The 18,686-nt window shown below is 45.7% G+C and overlaps 1 protein-coding gene across 1 annotated transcript; it reads right to left on the bottom strand.

Moving 5' to 3' along the window:
• Positions 1 to 1,440: 1,440 nt before the first annotated feature.
• On the bottom strand, positions 1,441 to 9,810 carry LOC307232163 (major histocompatibility complex class I-related gene protein-like). The gene is made up of 8 exons (XM_080003065.1): positions 9,660 to 9,810; positions 8,449 to 8,715; positions 7,656 to 7,934; positions 4,834 to 5,136; positions 4,183 to 4,299; positions 3,273 to 3,290; positions 2,122 to 2,196; positions 1,441 to 1,975 (listed from the first exon to the last, which is right to left on the bottom strand). Exons 1-7 carry the CDS (start codon positions 9,709 to 9,711, stop codon positions 2,129 to 2,131), a joined length of 1,104 nt encoding a protein of 367 aa, XP_079859191.1. The 5' UTR covers positions 9,712 to 9,810; the 3' UTR covers positions 1,441 to 1,975; positions 2,122 to 2,128.
• Between the last annotated feature and the right edge of the window lie 8,876 nt (positions 9,811 to 18,686).

Genomic DNA, 18,686 nt, shown 5'->3' with positions numbered 1-18,686 from the left:
ATTAACGAAAACAAATAATTGAATGAAGAGAATGTTCTATGTCAGGACTTGAGGCCGTTGAAGTGAAAAAGGATCAGTGAGTTGCTGCGATACTAGATAGACCAACAGGAAGTGCCAAACATGATGCATCAACCTGCTGCCACGCCCTGGCTGCTGTGTGCTGACAGCCCTCCCACACTGGTTCGGTGTGATGGCTTCTGGTTCGGCAACCTCCAGCCTTCAAGTGATAGTGAGCGTTCAAAACAGTCCCACTTGTTGGATTTTATGCTCATAAGGTCATTATCCAGCCAAGCTAATCAAATGGAATCAGGATAACATGGACTGTACTTGATGTGGTGTTTTTAAAAGCACACACACTTAGAATCCAACACAGAGAACACAGTATTTCAGTGTTTGGCTGTGAAGGGGAAAATGTTTCACATTCCAAGAGGGAACGAGATTTGGGCAAAGGGAATTTTACTTATTTACTTTAAACATTCCCTGCGAGGGATGTGTTGTTTTTTAAAGAGGAAACCTCTCTACTATCTCTCAGGGGTTCTCAACCATTGCCTCCCAGGACCCTGTTTTTAGCTCCCAAAATGTTCTTTTTTCCTTGTTGTCATTAATATTATTTGTGGTGTGGGGATGGTTTGAGCAGCCACACCTGACCTGGATCTAGGTGACTGGGATCAGTGTGGCTGCATACTTGTTGCTGGTTGGTGGGTCTAAGGAGCAGCAGGTAAAACCCCCATCCCCACACACACTCAGGAGAGGAGGCTGTGTCATGACACATGCTGTCTGCTCCTGGCTAATTCCAACCTGCCCACTCTCTACAAGAAACTGCTGTTTACAACCCCCCGACTTCAGTGTCTCTGTGCTGGAGGTCCCTGAAACACCACTTGGGTGGAGCGCGGTCGGAGAAACTGCCACATTATTATTTTGGAGGCGGCGTCACTAACATTGTAGTTCAGGCCTCTAAGCAACGGATGGAGGATTAATAAGAATCTTTCTCGCTGTACTAACAAAACAGTTCTTTATTGTTTTGAAATGTTCGTGTTGTGTTTGAATTTGGAGATCTCCTCCGTGACTTTCATCACATCATAGAGCACGGAGGGAGCGCCGCGTGGATTACAGAGCAGTGAGGACATCTCTCAAACCTACTTAGAAAACTATTTCTGTCATTTAAAATACATCAGGAAAATATCAATTTGTGCCCCTCAAACCCATGCGCATATCAAGTGACCCCAGGTGGGGTCCCGACCCCAAGGTTGAGAACCTCTGATCCGTGGCGTCTGATGCCGGTCGCTCAGTAGGTTTGACAAACCAGGCAAATGGAGTTACCTGAGTAGCATTTTAGGGAATTAGTTATTGCTCATTTCTCTGTGAACAGAAAAGCAAATGACAACAAATGATCAACTGAACGTCTGTGTTGAAAGGTAAGCATCAGTGAAAGAGACAAACTTTTGGAATTTGGGAAACTTTATTCAACGGCAGAATCCAAGTGCAACAACAACTGTGACGTAATAAATGTTTGACAAAGAAAAGGAAACACCGACCTATCAACCCAATATCAATGAATACACAATATGACAGAATGATATTAAAGATCAAATAGATAATATTTCATGACATCGAAGAAAAATAATCCCAAAAAGAAACTCACTAAACGCATTAAGATTTGACTAAAATAGAATCTCATCTAAAATCATTCCACAAATGATAGATTCTCACACGTCAGGAAAGTGAAAAGTGAACTGGATACATTCTGATGGTGTATGACAGTTTGAGATCATCCACCTGCTTGTGCAGGATTTCAAGAAAGTTTTGAATATGATATATATTTGACATTTTTTATACTTGCCTGTGATGTGTTGTGATAACTGAATGAAAGGAGAACTGTAATGACTTAAGAATAATTAAGAAAGCAACAAAACCAATAATTAAAAAGAAAACAATAATGACAGCGCTCTGGTCTTCAAGTGAAACATCTTTCAACCTAAAGAGGAAGGAGCCACCACAACACAGGAGGAAACACACTTTGAATACATATATTGTACAGTTTGTATTGTATTGTTTACTACATATATTGTAGAACAGGACGCTGTAGCTGTGATGTTGTGAAGCCACGTGGAGGAGACTTACTTTGAGCTCAGTTCTCTGCAGAAACATCAGGCGGTGGATTGAGTTTCTCAGAAAGCTCAGAGCTGTTGTCTGAACCTGAGGGAGCAGCAACAGTGTGTTAGTATATACACCTTATTTCCTCAAATAGTGAGCGGGGCCTTTATTTACCTCAACTGCAGAGGCTACCACCCTTCATTGGAAGCAGGCTTATATTAGAGGCAGGCTGTTATATCTAATTCCCTATATTTGATCATATTTTAGGATGCATTTTAAACCAAACCTCCGTCTGGGTGCCATTCCATGCAAACACATGAATGGTGAAAAAAAGAAGCTCCTAGCTACTCTCAAAGTCTCACTTGTGGTGGCAGCAGACCCGGGGGAATTAGTTTTTTCCGAGTTTCCCGTGAACGCAGCACTTCCTGCTTTGGAGCGTTGGAGAGCGAGAGCGCTCAGAGCGGGGCAAGAAGCGATCTGCGATCTGCTACGCAGCAGTACGAAACGGAGTAAATTAAATACATCTACAATAAAAACAATGTTTTATTTTCTTTGCTGGGAGAAAAGATCACTCTTAAGGAGCTGCAGAGCTGTTCCGAACTCCGCAGCTCAGATCGTTTTTTCCTCCGCTCTGTATTTGAGGCAGGTTATATTATACCGCAACTTGTCAGGTGTACGGTCTAGTGGGAAGGAGCATCATTTAATATTGTAACGCTGGGGTACTGTGTATAGGTGTATTCTGTTGCTTTAATTGAGGGAGGTGTCACTGGTTGGGGATTGGCTGCAGGCTCTGTCCCGGGAGGAAGAAAAAGGAGGGAAGCGAAGGTGGTGGTTGTGTTTGTTGGTGGTGCGCGCGGGGAACGAAGTAGCTGAGAGACACTGCCCCGCATCTATCAGTTACCTTGGGCTAGCCACCCTGTTATTTGTTTTAATCCAGTGCCCTCAACCTCGGGTTAGCTGTACGTCAGTACGTGACTGACAGAGAAATAAATCTGGGCTCAGTGTTTGAGTAGCAACTTGGATCTTGTCTCCACGCCTCGTCTGTCAAGCTACCCCGCTAAACGTCACAATATTAAAGTCTTTGCATTCACTGCTTTTCTGTTGAATCATCTGAGCCTTAATTTCTCCCACAAGACTTGGTGCAACAGGAAGTTAAATGAATATCACATTCCACTTACCAGGTGGGAGACGTTTTCCTGAAAGAAAGGGTAAAAAACATTGATTAATATGAAATAAAGATGAGAAAACCATCTTTTTTCAGTGCAGTGTTCCACATCCTCTCCACTTCATCACGAGCCCCCATCCTGTCTCTGACGCAAGTCGTGTTGCGGTGCTTTAACTTGAGTTGGCGAACGATTCCCGTACGATTCGGTCGTAACCAACAAATCTTTGAAACGTCTCAGGAGCCTGGAGTCACTCCGGCAAAATAGTCGTTCGTTGGTTTCCACTGCGCGGGTCACGCACTGTGCCTCAAGCAGCCCAGCAACGAGCCCAACAAGCTCCTCAACTGTCCATGCAGTGAGTGGGCGAGCGAGAGATAGAGAGAGAGAGAAAGTGAGAGAATCTACAACTCACAAAGTGAAAATAATCACTGAGGATGAAATGAAGGTGAGTGATTTACACCCTGCATTCCACCAAAATAATGACAATTCAGTGATTCCTGTGAGAATCCCGTTCAGGGCTCAGAGTGGAACCGACTCTTCCTCCTCTCCTTCATCCTTCAGGAAGTCCTCCCTCGCTCGCCGCGCGTCACGCCCACCCCACCCCACGAAGCCGGCGTGGGAAAACGGAAAGGGATCTTTTTAGCCAGCGACTCGTCGAGAAGCCGCTCTGGAAAAAGAGCCCGACCTTTGGTGGCTGTTCCACTCAGACGGTTTCAAACAGAGTGGGGAGCCATGTTGTTCACATGTCCTTTACTTAGAACCTGTTCAAACACATGAACAGTAGATTTCAGTGAAGACACACACAAGGTGTTTGGCTCGGTGGCGTCTGGGGGCCCAGAGTCACTTGTCGCTCTCTAACTTGTGGGAGGAAGTGGCCCGCGGGGCGCCAGGTGCTGGAGGTCTGTTTCCAGCGTTTGATGCTCACCTCTCTCATTCTTCTTCTTCTTCTTGTACAGTGCGACTCCAGCGGCAACAAGGACCATGACGACAACAACAACAGCCGCCACGATGCCGACGGCCACGCCCACACTGGAGGCTTTAGCTTCAACAAAACATCAGGGAAGGAGGTTAGAACACTCTGACACAAAGTCCTACATTAGCAGAAAGAAAAGTGACTTTATATTTGGTATTTAAAGTGTGTTTCACATCCTTCTTCTCCTTCATTTATTAATGTGTTGTTTTTCAACCTTAATGTTTAGGGACAAGCCTGGTTTTCATCTGAGTCATTTAACAATTTCATGTTTTGCGTCATCATGTGTCGTTTCACGCTCAGGGTCACGCGATCTGACCGCGGTCGTCACGACAACGTAAATGCGATCGAAAACTCATTTCGGCCTCCGACAGATCGTGGGCGTAGCCGCACTCTCGCTCTGTCGCTTCTCCAAAATGAAGTCGTTACTCGACCATTTGTCTTCCCGCAGGAGTGTCTGGATGACTTTAGGGAGGCTGAGCTGAAGAGGAGCTCAGGGCTCAGATGGAGGCTCAGGCTACTTCCCCAGTGACGCCTGATGTCACTACTCAGAGTCACATGTGGGGCGTGTCTCTCCTCCTCCGTCACTTCCCTCCCGCATCTCACCCCGGTTGCTCCTGATCCGGCCCGGCTCCAGCGGGGTGATGATGTCATCCCGGAGGCCGTGGAGCTGAAGCTTGCAGGCGTACCTCCCCCAGTCCTCGGGCCGCACCGACGCCAGGCTCAGCTCGGCACTGATCTGGAAGGTTCCGTCGGGGTTGGGGAGCAGCTCTCCGTGCTCCACCTCCTCATGGAGCTCCTCTCCATCTCTGGTCCAGAACACCATCACTCTGTCAGGGTAGAAACCTGTAGCGTGGCAGGTGACTGGAGAGGAGGGGCTCTTCTGGAGGAGGGACACTGATGGAGGGACTGGGGGGGAGGAAAAAGAGAGGGAGGGAGGGAGGGGGGGTGGCGGACAGAGGGGGGGGAGGTAGAAGAAGAGAGGGAGGGGGACGGCGGAGGAGAGAGAGAGGGAGGAGAGATTGATAGAGTGAGAGAAAGAAAGATGAAGGGAGAGAGGGAGGGAGGGAGAGGGAGGGAGAGAGATAGAGGGATGGGGAGGGGCAGAAAGAGAGAGAGAGAGGATGGGGGATTGATAGAGTGAGAGAGAGAGAGATGAAGATGAAGGAAGAGAGGGAGGGAGAGAGAAAGAGGGAGGGAGATAGAGAAAGGAGAGCGAGGGAAGGGGAGGGAGGCAGGGAGGGGATTGATAGAACGAGAGAAGAGAGATGAAGGGAGAGAGGGAGGAAGGGAGTGAGAGGTTGGGAGATAGAGGGATGAGAGGGGCAGAGAGAGAGGGAGGGAGGAGGGATTGATAGAGCGAGAGAAAGAGATGAAGTGAGTGAGGTAGAGAGGGAGAAGAGGGATGGGGAGGGAGGATGGAAAAAGAAGAGATAGCAAGGGAGGGGGATTAATAGAGCGAGAGAGAGAGAGAGAGAGAGAGAGAGAGATGAAGGGGGTGATAGAGAAAGGGAGAGCAGGAGGGAGGTAGAGGGGGGGTATAGAAAAATGAGAGAGGGAGGGAGAGAGAAAGAAAGGGAGGGAGGATAGAAAAGGGAGACACAGTGATCGAGGAGGATTGATAGAGCGAGAGAAAGAGAGATAAAGGGAGGGAGGGAGGGAGGGAGGGGTTGAAAGAGAACAGGAGAGAGTGGGAGGAAGAGGGAGATAGAGGGATGGGGAGGGAGGACAGAAAAAGGAGAGATAGCGAGAGGGGGATTGATAGAGCGAGATATGAAGGAAGGGAGGGAGGGTGATAGAGAAAGGGAGAGTTGGAGAGAGAGGGAGTATAGAAGAAGGAGAGAGGGAGGGAGATAGAAAAAGGAGAGATAGCAATGGAGGGAAGGGAGGGGGTGATAGAGTGAGAGAAAGAGAGATGAAGGGAGGGAGAGGGGTGGGTGATAGAGAAACAGAGCAGGAGGGAGGGGGGTATAGAAAAGGGAGAGCCAGAGGGAGGGAGAGAGAGGGAGGAGGGATTGATAGAGCGATGGGGAGGGAGGATAGAAAAAGGAGAGATAGCAATGGAGGGAGGGGGATTGATAGAGCAAAAGAGAGAGAGAGATGAAGGGGGAGAGGGAGGGGGTGATAGAGAAAGGGAGAGATGAAGGGAGGGAGAGAGAGGGCATATAAAAAATGAGAGAGGGAGGGAGGGAGGGAGAGGGATGGAGGGGGGCAGAGAGATTGGGGGAGAGACAGACAGGAGAGGGAGGAGGATTGATAGAGGGAGAGAAAGTATAGAAAAAGGAGAGGGAGAGAGAGAGAAAGAGAGAGAGAGAGGAAGGGGGGAGGGAGGGGGTGATAGAGAAAGGGAGAGCGGGAGGGAGGAGGGCGAGTATAGAAAAGGGAGAGGGAGGGAAAGAGAAAGAGAGGGAGGGAGGATAGAAAAGGGAGACAGTGATTGAGGGGGATTGATAGAGCAAGAGAAAAAGAGATGGAGGGAGGGAGGGGGGATGGAGAAAGCGAGAGTGGGAGGAGGGAGAGAGAGGGCGTATAAAAAGGAGAGAGAGAGGGAGAGAGAGGGAGGAGGGATTGATAGAACGAGAGAGAGATGAAGGGAGAGAAGGAGGGGAGGGAGGGAGAGAGAAAGAGAGAAAGAGGGATGGGAGGGAGGACAGAAAAACAGAGAGGAGACGAGGGAGGGAGGGGGATTGATAGAGCAAGACAGAGAGAGATAAAGGGGGGGTGATAGAGAAAGGGAGAGCGGGAGAGAGGAGGGAGAGAGAGGGCGTATAAAAAGGAGAGATAGGGAGGGAAGGAGGGAGGTGGATTGATAGAGTGAGAGAGATGAAGGGAGGGAGGGAGGGAGGGAGGGGTGATAGAGAAAGGGAGAGTGGGAGAGAGAGGGGCATAGAAAAAGGAGAGAGATAGAGAGATGGAGAGGGAGGATAGTAGAAGGAGAGATAGCGAGGGAGGGAAGGGAGGGGGTGATAGAGAAAGGAGGAGGGAGGGAGATGGAGTATAGAAAAAGGAGAGGAGGGAGAAAAAGAGAGGGAGGGAGGAGGATTGATAGAGAAAGAGAGATGAAGGGAGCGAGGGAGGGAGAGAGAGGGAGTATAGAAAAAGGAGAGAGAGAGGGAGATAGAGAGATGGAGAGGGAGGATAGTAGAAGGAGAGATAGCGAGGGAGGGAAGGGAGGGGGGAAGGAGGGAGAGGGAGTATAGAAAAAGGAGAGGGAGGGAGAGAGAAAGAGAGAAAGACGGATGGGAGGAAGGATAGATAGGGAGGGGGATTGATAGAGCGAGAGAGATGAAGGGAGGGAGAGAGAGGGAAGGAGGGGGCAGAGAGATTGGGGGAGAGACAGACAGGAGAGGGAGGAGGGAAGAGCGATGAAGGAGCAAGACAGAAATAAAATATGTGGAGAAGAGAAATTAAAGGTCATGTGATTCTACCTGTTCTCTGCAGAGTTTCCTTCCCGTACTTCAAATACTTCTTCAGCCACATAATACACAGCTCTGTGTAGTAGTACTTCCTGTATTCTAAATCAGCTTTCTCTTTGTCCCATTTCTGTTTGGTGATGAAAGCCTGTGGTGATGGAGCGATCCATGACATCATCTTCAGGTCCAACACGATGAAGTCTTCTCCATCATAACCATACTGATGAGAACCATCAATGGCTCCAGTCTCATCATCCCACTCACAGCCGTACATCCTCTGGTAAATGTGTCGATCTGAGAGAGAGAAACAAACACTGTAGTAAACAGCAGCTGATGGTGTTGATGGGACACACCCACCCGGAGTCTTCCTGACACCACCTCTCATTGCTACATCCAATGTTGTTTTGGAAAATCACGACAATATGGTGAAAAACTTTCCTTCACATCATCTCCTGCTTCCACTGACAACTATGGTCACACACACTCACAGCAAAGCAGTGTGTGTGTGTGTGTGTGTGTGTGTGTGTGTGTGTGTGAGAGTGTGTGTGTGCGTGTGTGTGTAAGAGTGTGTGTGTGAGAGACAGTGTTAACATGAGTGTATGACATAAAGAGTGTCTTCATGTGTGTAAATGTGTGTTTACATGTGTGTGTGTGTGTGTGTGTGTGTGTGTGTGTGTGTGTGTGTGTGTGTGTGTGTGTGTGTGTGTGTGTGTGTGTGTGTGAGCGTGCGTGCGTGCGTGTGTGTGTGTGTGTGTGTATGAGTCAGAACAGACAAAACAATGTAGAGGTAAATAAATAATAAACATACCTCCAGTTTGGTTAAAGCGCTTCTTCAAAGTTTCAATGCCGACTTTGAAGATCTGCTGGTCATTCATAAAGTTTCTAGTCTCTCTCTCCCAGTATTGTGGCTCATCTGTTGTGACCTTGTCCATCCAGTCCTGTTTGGGTTGTGTTCTCTGGGTGTTGCTGTCATAGTGAACAATCTGCAATTCATCAACCATCCCAACAGCCACAAACTCTGGGAAGTTTGGAACTCCAGAGGACGCCGTGTAGAAATACTTGAGTGAGTGCAACACTGTTGGAGGGACAGACAAGGTGACATCACATTTATATCAACTTTGTTGTTGACGTCAACGTTCCCTGTGGAGCCGAGTATTTTAAAGTTGATTTATTTATGTGGCCAATTCAACATTATTCAACAGGTTTGTAAAAATAAAAATGGCAGAATTATTTCTGAAAGGAAAATAAAACGTTGTTGTCGTAGAGAAACATGTTGAGAGGACAAGCTGTCCTGTCCTGAAACCCTCCCTGCTTTGATGATGGGATGGAAACGTCACATAAACACATTGAGCTTATTTTGATGCAGCTCAGTCATCTGTGGCATTAAAGTGTCTTTGTTCAAATTTTGGGCTTTTTCTTTTAAAATGAGACGAGAAGATAATATAGAAAAGTATTATAGGATGAAGAGTTACCATGGTAACTGACATCTTACACCAAAACAAAGTTCCATTTGTATCGTTTCAGCTCAAGAACAAGTGGAGTCGGCAAAAGCTGTGATGGGGCTTGATTTGAGGCGTCATGACAGTGACAGGTGCTTGATCATCTAGTTCAGCACTTTCAAGTGTTTTCCTTCATCTTTGAAGCATCTCGTCATTTCTTGAATGATCTCTTCAATCATCCATCTCACTGGCTTCAGCTGTCAACAGCTGTGAGCACAGCGCCCCCTGCGGCTGCACTTAGTATCGCAGCGACGCGCCAGTTCCGCACATAATGAAAGTGAAAGGACTTTGCACTTTGTCCAAGAGACTTTCACACGAACAAGTTGAAATTTGATAAACGGGATAAAAGCGTCGATATAATAACAAGTGTAAAGGCTTTTGGTGTTGAGAGGGTGTAGTGATCAGGGTTGAAAGCCAGTTGGATGTGTTGGATGTGCAGTGTATACGCAGGCAGCTCAACACAGCCAGAGACACATGAACAACCAGACGAAGGAAGGAGAGATTTTCAGCAGGATCTTACCTGGAGATGCAACATCACACAAGACGAGCAAGGAGAAGATAAACTGCTTCATTTTGAATCCTCCCAGCAACAGCTGCTCCTGTGGCACCTGTGACGTCTTGATAAACACTGAACTGATGCTGCTCCGAGGCTTCCTCGGTCTGACCAGTGTGGAAGCGCTCACAGCTTCTACTTACAGCCAATAGCAATTCAATACAGCCGTGACGTCACTGGTTCCTAGGTGGAATGGAAAGAGAGAAAGAAAGAAAGAAAGAAAGAAACAAATGAAGAGAGAAATAAAGAAAGAAAGAAAGAAAGAAAGAAAGAAAGAAATGAAGAAAGAAAGACTGGATCCTCTCCATAGAAACAGTGCATTTGTACAGTATTCTGATGTGACTTGGTACGTTCAGTGCAGCTCTACAGTCACTCAAACTACTTTTCTGTCGTCTCCTCTGCATCCAAATGAAACAACAAGTCATGAATCCACACTGCGTTGCCTTCTACACTTTGGAGGCTTGTGCTCCTCCATGAGTGACTTTGTGCGTCGTGGTTGAAGATGTTGTTCAGTTGTTGAGGCTTCATCAATCCCTTCTGCAAACACATCTTCCTTCCGGGAAATAATGAAAAGTATTGAGATGAATGAGATGAACTGTGATACACACACACACACACACACACACACACACACACACACACACACACACACACAGTATTTAGTACGCTGAGTTAGCAGGTGACTGTTTTTTAGGATGTACTCCATCGTGTACTCTTGCACGGTGGACGATAGTACTCATACGTAGTGCGTAGTACGCAGTGCTCAGGAAGTAGGGCTGGATTTCTCCACCAGCTGATGGTGTTCATGGGACACACCCACACACTGTGCCACACCCCTTTTCAGATAGTTTACTGCCATTTTGTCTTCCTGCGCTGTCCTGAAATGGCAGATAAACACTGTCTGTTCCTTATTCAACATTCAATATAATATATATATATATATATATATATATATATATATATATATATATATATATATACATATATATATATATATGTATATATATATACAAATACACACATATAAGTACATAGTAAATGTTTACTTCTTTAACCTCACCCCTTTTGTAGTTCATTTTCATCTTTATTTCCAATTAATATATATATAAAAATAAAAAAACCCAATATATATATATATATATATATATATATATATATATATATATAAATACACACATATAAGTACATAGTAAATGTTTACTTCTTTAACCTGACCCCTTTTGTAGTTCATTTTCATCTTTATTTCCAATTAATATATATATAAAAATAAAAAACCCCAATATATATATATATATATATATATATATATATATATATATATATATATATATATATATACACACATATAAGTACATAGTAAATGTTTATATAAAAATATAAAAATAAAAAAAAACAATATATATATATATATATATATATATATATATATATACAGTATGTATCCTCAATCCTCTATTGCGCAGAAACAGAAATCAAAACATCACAGAATGTTTTGTGAAAGTCTCAAATGTAAAGTGTGTGTGAGCAGGTGGAGTAAAAGGCCTGAGCTCCGTGTGTCCACGCAGAGCTGACTGGACAGAGTTCAGAGGTCACACAGGGAGGCGGAGGCTGTTACAGCACCACCTCTGGCAAAGCACCAGGTGGAGGAGCTGCGTGGGGACTTTCTGGGACCTCACCTGTGCAATACTATAATACAATTCTACTTCAAGTAGCTGTTGTACTTAAGTATCAAAAGTAATTTCATGGTGTTAATTGTATTTAAGTATCAAAAGTTATTCTATGGTATTAATTGTATTTAGGTTTACAAAGTAATTATATGGTATAAAATGTACTTAATTATAAAAAAGTAATTATATGGTATAAAATGTATTTAAGAATCAAAAGTAATTATATGGTATTAAATGGATTAAGTAACAAAAGTAATTATATGGTATTAAATGTACTTAAGTATCAAAATAATTATATGGTATTAAATGTACTTAAGTAAATTTAATACCATATAATTACTTTTGATACTTAAGTATCAAAAGTAATTATATGGTATTAAATTGACTTAAGTATCAAAAGTAATTATATGGTATTAAATGTATTTAAGAATTAAAAGTAATGATTGACACAGAGCTGCTGAGCTGGTGATGGAGTAGGACGTGTTTGCTTTGAGCTCCTGCTGAACTTGTGTTTTATTTGAAGTTAATAAGTGTTTTCATTACAAAACATTGTCAATTCTGCCCCTTCTCCAACAGGTGCTCCAGAGGTGGTGCTTTCACTGGATGTGGAAAAGGCATTGGAGCGGGTGGAGCGGGTGGAGCGGGCCTATCTTTTCAGCACACTGGAGACGTTTGGATTTGGCCACAAGCTCATATCACGGATCAAGATTTAATAAACATCCCGATGGCTGCCGTGCGCACTAACAATAATCTTTCCACCTACTTTGAGCTCCAACGCGCCACAAGACAGGGGCGTCCTTTATCTCCACTTCTATCTGCGGTTGCCATGGAACCACTTGCTCCAGCTCTGAGGCAAAACGCCGACATGGAGGGAACCCGGCGCGATGGATGGGAGCACAAAGTTCAGCTTCGCGCCGACGATATGTTACCGTACAAATCACAGCCCCTCTCCAGTCTCCCCAAATGAATGGTCTTACTGACGGAATCTGCTAAAAGTATCTGGCTGCAAAGTTCACATTGAGAAAAGTGAGCTGATGCCTGTTGGTGCTCGTCGGATGCCTTTAGCCTCATTTCCCTTGAAAATCAGCCCTAAGAAATTCAAGCACCTCGGGGTTTGGGTTCCACATAACTATAAAGATCTATATGCAGCCAACTATCAGCCCCTGTTATCTAATCTGAAGCAGGATATGGAGCGATGGGAGCCCCTGCCTCCTTCTCTGGGCCCAAGAATCAATAGAGTAAAGATGAACATGTTGCTGAGATTTATTTTAGTCTATTTTTCTCTCTCCAAAGTAAATAATCAGAAACCGACCTTCATTTGGAACAAAAAAAAACAACACCCTGAATCAAAAGAGACTTATACTTAAGACTTAATACTTCAGAGACCTCGGGCGGTGGGAGGGATGGCGCTCCCAAACCTCCTGTATTATTATGGGGCGGCCGACATAAGAGCACTGCTACACCGGGTGAGAGATGATGTCACCGTCCCCGACTGGACGATGCTGGAGGGGGCGTCCGCTGGGTCCACCTCTCTAGCAGCCTTACTGTGTTCTAAACTACCATTCACACAGCCTGCTTCTAGCTCCACTTCTAACCCGGTTATCATACACTCAATCACAATATGGAGCCAGTGAAGAAGGTCCTTCTCCCTCAAGGATCCGTCACAAGCTGCGTCAGTTGCAACAAAAGGTCTTTGCTTCCCGGTCTAGAAGGGGTGTGACCTCACCGTCCAATCTATATATCCACGGCAACTTTGCCTCCTCTGAGCAGCTGGTGCAGAAACGCGACGTTCCCAGATCCCACACTTACAGGTACTTGCAGCTCCGGAACGTTGTAGCCTGGAACTCAGATGGCTTTCCATCACGCCCCCCCACCTCTCTGTTCCACTTCATTTTTCACTGTGAATCCGTCACGAAACGGGCGATAAGCATCATCTATGAACCACTCAACACATACAGTTGGGCACCTTGGACCTCCTTAAAAATAAAAGGGAAACAGACTGAGGTGAAGCAATCTCAGGTAAAAACTCTGCACAAAATAATTTGGGGAATCTTCTCCTCTTCCACACGTGTCAGGAACACAGTTATCCAATTCAAACTTGTACAGCGCACGCACTGCTCCAAAGTCAGACTTTCTAACATCGATGCCGACGTAGACCCCACGTGTGGTCGCTGCGGGCAGGCTCCAGCCACTCTGCTGCACACGTTCTGGACACGCCCAAAACTCCACATGTTCTGGACACGCCCAAAACTCCACACGTTCTGGACACGCCCAAAACTCCACGTTCTGGCAAACCACCATGGACACCTTCTCTGGGCCACTGGGAAGAGCGGTGGAGCCGTCTCCATGGTTGCACTCTTTGGTGTGGCCCCGGTGGACATCCATCCCAGTGGGAGGGAAGTCAGCATGATGGCCTTTTCTACTCTCCTGGCCAGGACACTGATGGTGTTTTAAGTGGAAAGATCCTTCTCCACCCACATATCAGCCACTGGATGAGGAAAGTCATGTCCCATCTTAAACTGGAGAAGATCAGATCCGCTGTCAGAGGGTGGACTGGGAGGTTTTATACTATTTGTCAGCCTTTCTTAACCTTTGTTGACAATATAAAGCTCACAGCACAACAATGGAACCAGTTTATTTTCTGTCATTTGACTCTATTTTGTGTTATTTCTTTTCCTTCTTTGATGTCTGGTCATGTATGATGTTCATATGTTTATGTCTGGTATCTGGAGGGAGGGGGAAGGGGAGTTGTTGACTTTTCTTTTTCTGTTGCTCGTGTTTGAACCTGTGATATAATGTGAAAAACAAAATAAAAAGACTTTGATTAAAAACAATTGATATTAAATTTACTTAAGTATCTAAAGTTATTTTATGGTATTAAATGTACAATTATTAATACTATAATTAACACAATGAATTACTACAACAAGCTGATAAACTTTTTGCGTGTTGTGACTTTATTATAAAAATGAGAAGGTGTCTGTCTACTTCCTGTCAGGGCCCTGTCTACTTCCTGTCAGGCCCCTGTCTACTTCCCGTCAGGGCCCCGTCTACTTCCCGTCAGGGCCCCGTCTACTTCCCGTCAGGCCCCCGTCTACTTCCCGTCAGGCCCCTGTCTACTTCCCGTCAGGCCCCCGTCTACTTCCCGTCAGGCCCCTGTCTACTTCCTGTTAGGCCCCCGTCTACTTCCCGTCAGGGCCCCGTCTACTTCCCGTCAGGCCCCTGTCTACTTCCCGTCAGGCCCCCGTCTACTTCCCGTCAGGCCCCTGTCTACTTCCCGTCAGGCCCCCATCTACTTCCTGTCAGGCCCCTGTCTACTTCCCGTTAGGCCCCCGTCTACTTCCCGTCAGGGCCCCGTCTACTTCCCGTCAGGTCTCCGTCTACTTCCCGTGAGGCCCCTGTCTAGTTCCCGTGAGGCCCCCATCTACTTCTCATCATGTCGTCGTCTACTTCCTGACAGGCCCCTGTCTACTTCCTGACAGGCCCCTGTCTACTTCCTGACAGGCCCCTGTCTACTTCCTGTCAGGGCCCTGTCTACTTCCTGTAGTGCACAGAGTCCTGCCTCACGGTGTCTCTGTGGAAGGAAATCACTCCGTGTGGAAGTTCCCAGCAACACGCTTCCATTCAAATTAAATAATCCTACGAGGACGAGAGTTTGCAAAGTGTGGAAGAAGAAGAAAAAACACAACAAGACAAAATGAACTTGTATCAAAAGAGATTTATTGATCCTGGAGATGGAGACGTCCAGCGTTGACTCAGCTTAAAGCCTTGTTTCAATCTGCTGACAAATGAAAGCTCCTTCTGGCTCAGGTGTCACACACAGACGCTGCTGTTATATGTGTTGACGTTGCTGCAAATGAAAGTGGATTTGACCCTGAAGATGTGGACGTGTGGCTTGGCTGCCAAGCTCCACATACAACTGAACATCTTTTACTGGCACCTACACAACATGTTACTACTGTGCTACTTTATCTCTATTATCTCTATTATCATGCATGGACACAAGGAAGGGAGTCCAGGGCCAACGTGGTGTTGGGAGGGTGGAGAAAGCAGCAAGCTTACCCCTTCAAATAAGAAGCTAAATAATGGTCTTGTCCTCAAAGAAAAGAACGACGTTAAATGATAAAATAAAATAAAAACCTCTGGTGCCACCAACACACTCACGTCCACGTTTCCTTCTGTTCCTTCTCTTCTTTCCCACCAGGTTATTTTACACGGCGGAACTTTTTATAGACTTTTACACCTTCAAGTCAGTGTCCTTTTTGAAAAGGTAGTATTTGTAGTATTACTAGAAGAAGGACGGTGACGCTGCTGTCATATGAAACAGATTGAATAAAAAGAGGAAGAACAAGAGCACAGCAGGTGATCATGATGCTTCAGCCACGGTGCGTCCATGGTGCAGTGCTGCTCAGAGGGCGCCATCTAGCGGCCGAGTACATAGAGGCTGCGGAGTGAAGCCAAAGTGAAAAACTTGCGGCACCGAGGGCGTTGGAAATCCACCATTGTCCATTGGGGCAGAAAGAAGAAAGAAGCACAAACTGTTTACAAACTGTTTACAAACCGGCGGCAACGTCCTGCTCCATCCACGGGCCGGTGCTTTTTCCTCCGTGTTGGCTTTTGCGTGGCGCGGTGGGGGCCGCGAACCGTCGTGTTGGCGCGCGAAGCCTTTTTGAGATTGAAACGTTTGTGATTCCACTGTTGCTGAGAAGGAAACGTCGTCAAAGGGCGACTGCACCTGCACGGAAACACTGCGTGGAGTGTGTTCCACGCAGCGGCTCTCAGCCGTCGAAGGAAATTTGCTGCTGTTTGAGTCCAAGTGGGAAAACGCGGGAAACCAAATGTTTCTAAGGCTAAAAAACGACTGTTTCATTGATGAGGGTTATATTTTACAGATTATAACACACCCGGCGCACGACATGATGATCACTTTTTAGCACAACACTGGCGTCAAACAGCCCGAATATAAGTATGAAAACATACAAAAGATGCGTGACCCCGGTGAACTCAGTGGGAGATACAGCCTGAGAGTGGGGAGACTGCACATTATTTACAATGTGTGCAGGGATCATGTGTTTTTAATGTGACACAATAACAATTTAGGATCGTTCAGTTCCTTTTCTTTGGCGTCAGAGCTCGTAGCCCTGACGCAGCACTCTGATGACGTAGCTGTGTGGATGTAATACCTTGTGTTGTTCTGAGACTCTGTGTCATCAGGGATTTGTCAAAGATTCTAAACATTTATTTGTCACGTACATATTGTGCTGTACTGCATGGAGGGAAACGCTTTTTGGCAAACTCCAGAGAATGAATATAATTACAATAAAATAAAAATACAAATCTAAGGAGCTATAAAAAGGTTTGAATCCTATTAAACATCTATGTACAGCAGTCAACAAATACCAAAAACCACACACACACACACACACACACACACACACACACACACACACACACACACACACACACACACACACACACACACACACACACACACACACACACACACACACACACACACATATATATATACATAAACATAATGCATCCTCGTTCCATCTCTTCCCCCCTTGACAGGTGCCATTGGAACCAGATGATCCATGTTATTCACTTCACCTGTCACTGGTTTTAATGTTGTTGTTGATCAGTGTATTTATCACTGCAGCCCAAATCCCAGATGAAATCTAGTGTCATATCACAATATCAACATTATACTATATCGCCCTCGTGTGCATTATTTTGAATGTGCACCTGGATAATGTTATTATTTGAAGTCACATAAGATATGACCGTCTAGGTTCATTCCTATCCTGTGTCTGTATCAGAGCAATATCAATAGAATAGATTGTGATGTCAGACTAGATTTTGTTTGTAATATATTCAGCACTGCTCTCTACACACTATACACTGCACATTGCTCTGTATTGCAGTTACTTTTCCACACCTCATCCCTCCCCTGCCTCCTCCCACCTCCAGCAGCAGCTGCCCGGTGCTGGAGTCCTGCTTCCTCCCGGAGAATACGGGCGGAGGCTTCGCCGCGGCCATGAAGCAGGAGAGATCCCTGCTGCACGTCAGGACGGACGCACACAGGCCGCACAGAGAGCCACTGGAGCAGCTTCCTCAGACATACACCCAGAGAACGTTTACCTCATCAGCGCTCAGTCTGGGAAAAGAGTCATTCCATGACGCCAGGGCCGTTTGGCTGCTCCACATTTAACGCTCTATAAAACACCGTCATCTGCCATCATGTCTGCCAAGCTCCAAACTATTCATTAAACCTTCCTTATGAACATACTACATGAGAAAACTTTATTTAAAGTCGATAGTAATATGTTTATTTATTTATAACTTTTTAAAGGACTACTACTGTTTATTTTCATGTCCGTACATCGTCGTGGAAGTTGCATCGCAAATATTACAGAATAAAAGTATTATGTAGTAACCGTCAAAACTTTGTTATTTTCAGAAGTAAAACAGACGTTTCCTGGTCCTCACACCACATATTAATACAATTAAAATATCATCATTTATTTGTGTCCCTCAGTTTTGCTTCCCCCGTCACACCAACTGACTTTCCCTCCAAAACAATCAAACTCTTAAACAGTTTGAGGAAGCTGCTCCAGTGTTTCTCAAATAGTGGGGCGCGCCGCCCTGGGGGGGCTCGGAGCGATGCCAGGGGGCGCGCTGTGACCCCGGGGAACATGCTTTTATTCACCGAACAAGAGCACACAGCACAGAGCAGGAGATATGAAGTGCGGAAAACAAACCCTTAAGAAACACCATGGAAAGATATTTAACAGGGATGAAAAGAAAGGCGGAGAGAGACAGAGATAACGAGACAAACGTAATTCTCCCCAAAGCTAAGACGAGGAAATATGACGAAGCCTACGTAGCGCTTAGCTTCACTGCGACTACGGTGGAGACGAGGAAAGAGCGGAATGTTTACTGTGTCTAAAAAAGTTGGCAGCGGACAACATGAAGCCAAATAAATGAAGGCGTCACTTAAAGACATTACACCCCAATCACGCTGATAAGCCGCTCGAGTTTTTTCAGCGTTTACGTGTCGAATATTGCCAACAATCCTCCCGCCTTGTGAACGCTACTTCAGTGAAGCAGCGAGCACTGTTAGCATCATGTAAGGTGGCGAAACAAACTGCTCAGTGCTAAAAACCCCACTGCACAGCAGAGGAGCTGGTACCGCCTGCAGCATTAGACATGGCCTCTGTCATGCTGGACCACGCAAGTGCTGCAAAAATAAAAACCATCCTCCGTCCAATGACACTGTCGCCAGACGTATGAATGACATGGCTAACGATCTTAAAGAACAGAG

Source organism: Zeus faber (genome assembly GCF_960531495.2).
Source record: "Zeus faber genome assembly, chromosome: 1".
NCBI lineage: Eukaryota > Metazoa > Chordata > Actinopteri > Zeiformes > Zeidae > Zeus > Zeus faber.
Note: the sequence above shows the minus strand (reverse complement) of the source record. Positions and strands in the feature narration are given on the sequence as shown.

Coding starts and splice junctions, on each gene's coding strand:
- LOC307232163 (XM_080003065.1), bottom strand. CDS start 9,711: ATGAAGCAGTTTATCTTCTCCTTGCTCGTCTTGTGTGATGTTGCATCT. Junction 8,716..9,659: donor GTGTGATGTTGCATCTCCAG/GTAAGATCCTGC, acceptor TCCCTCCAACAG/TGTTGCACTCACTCAAGTAT. Junction 5,137..7,655: donor GGAAACTCTGCAGAGAACAG/GTAGAATCACAT, acceptor CCTCCCCCCCAG/TCCCTCCATCAGTGTCCCTC.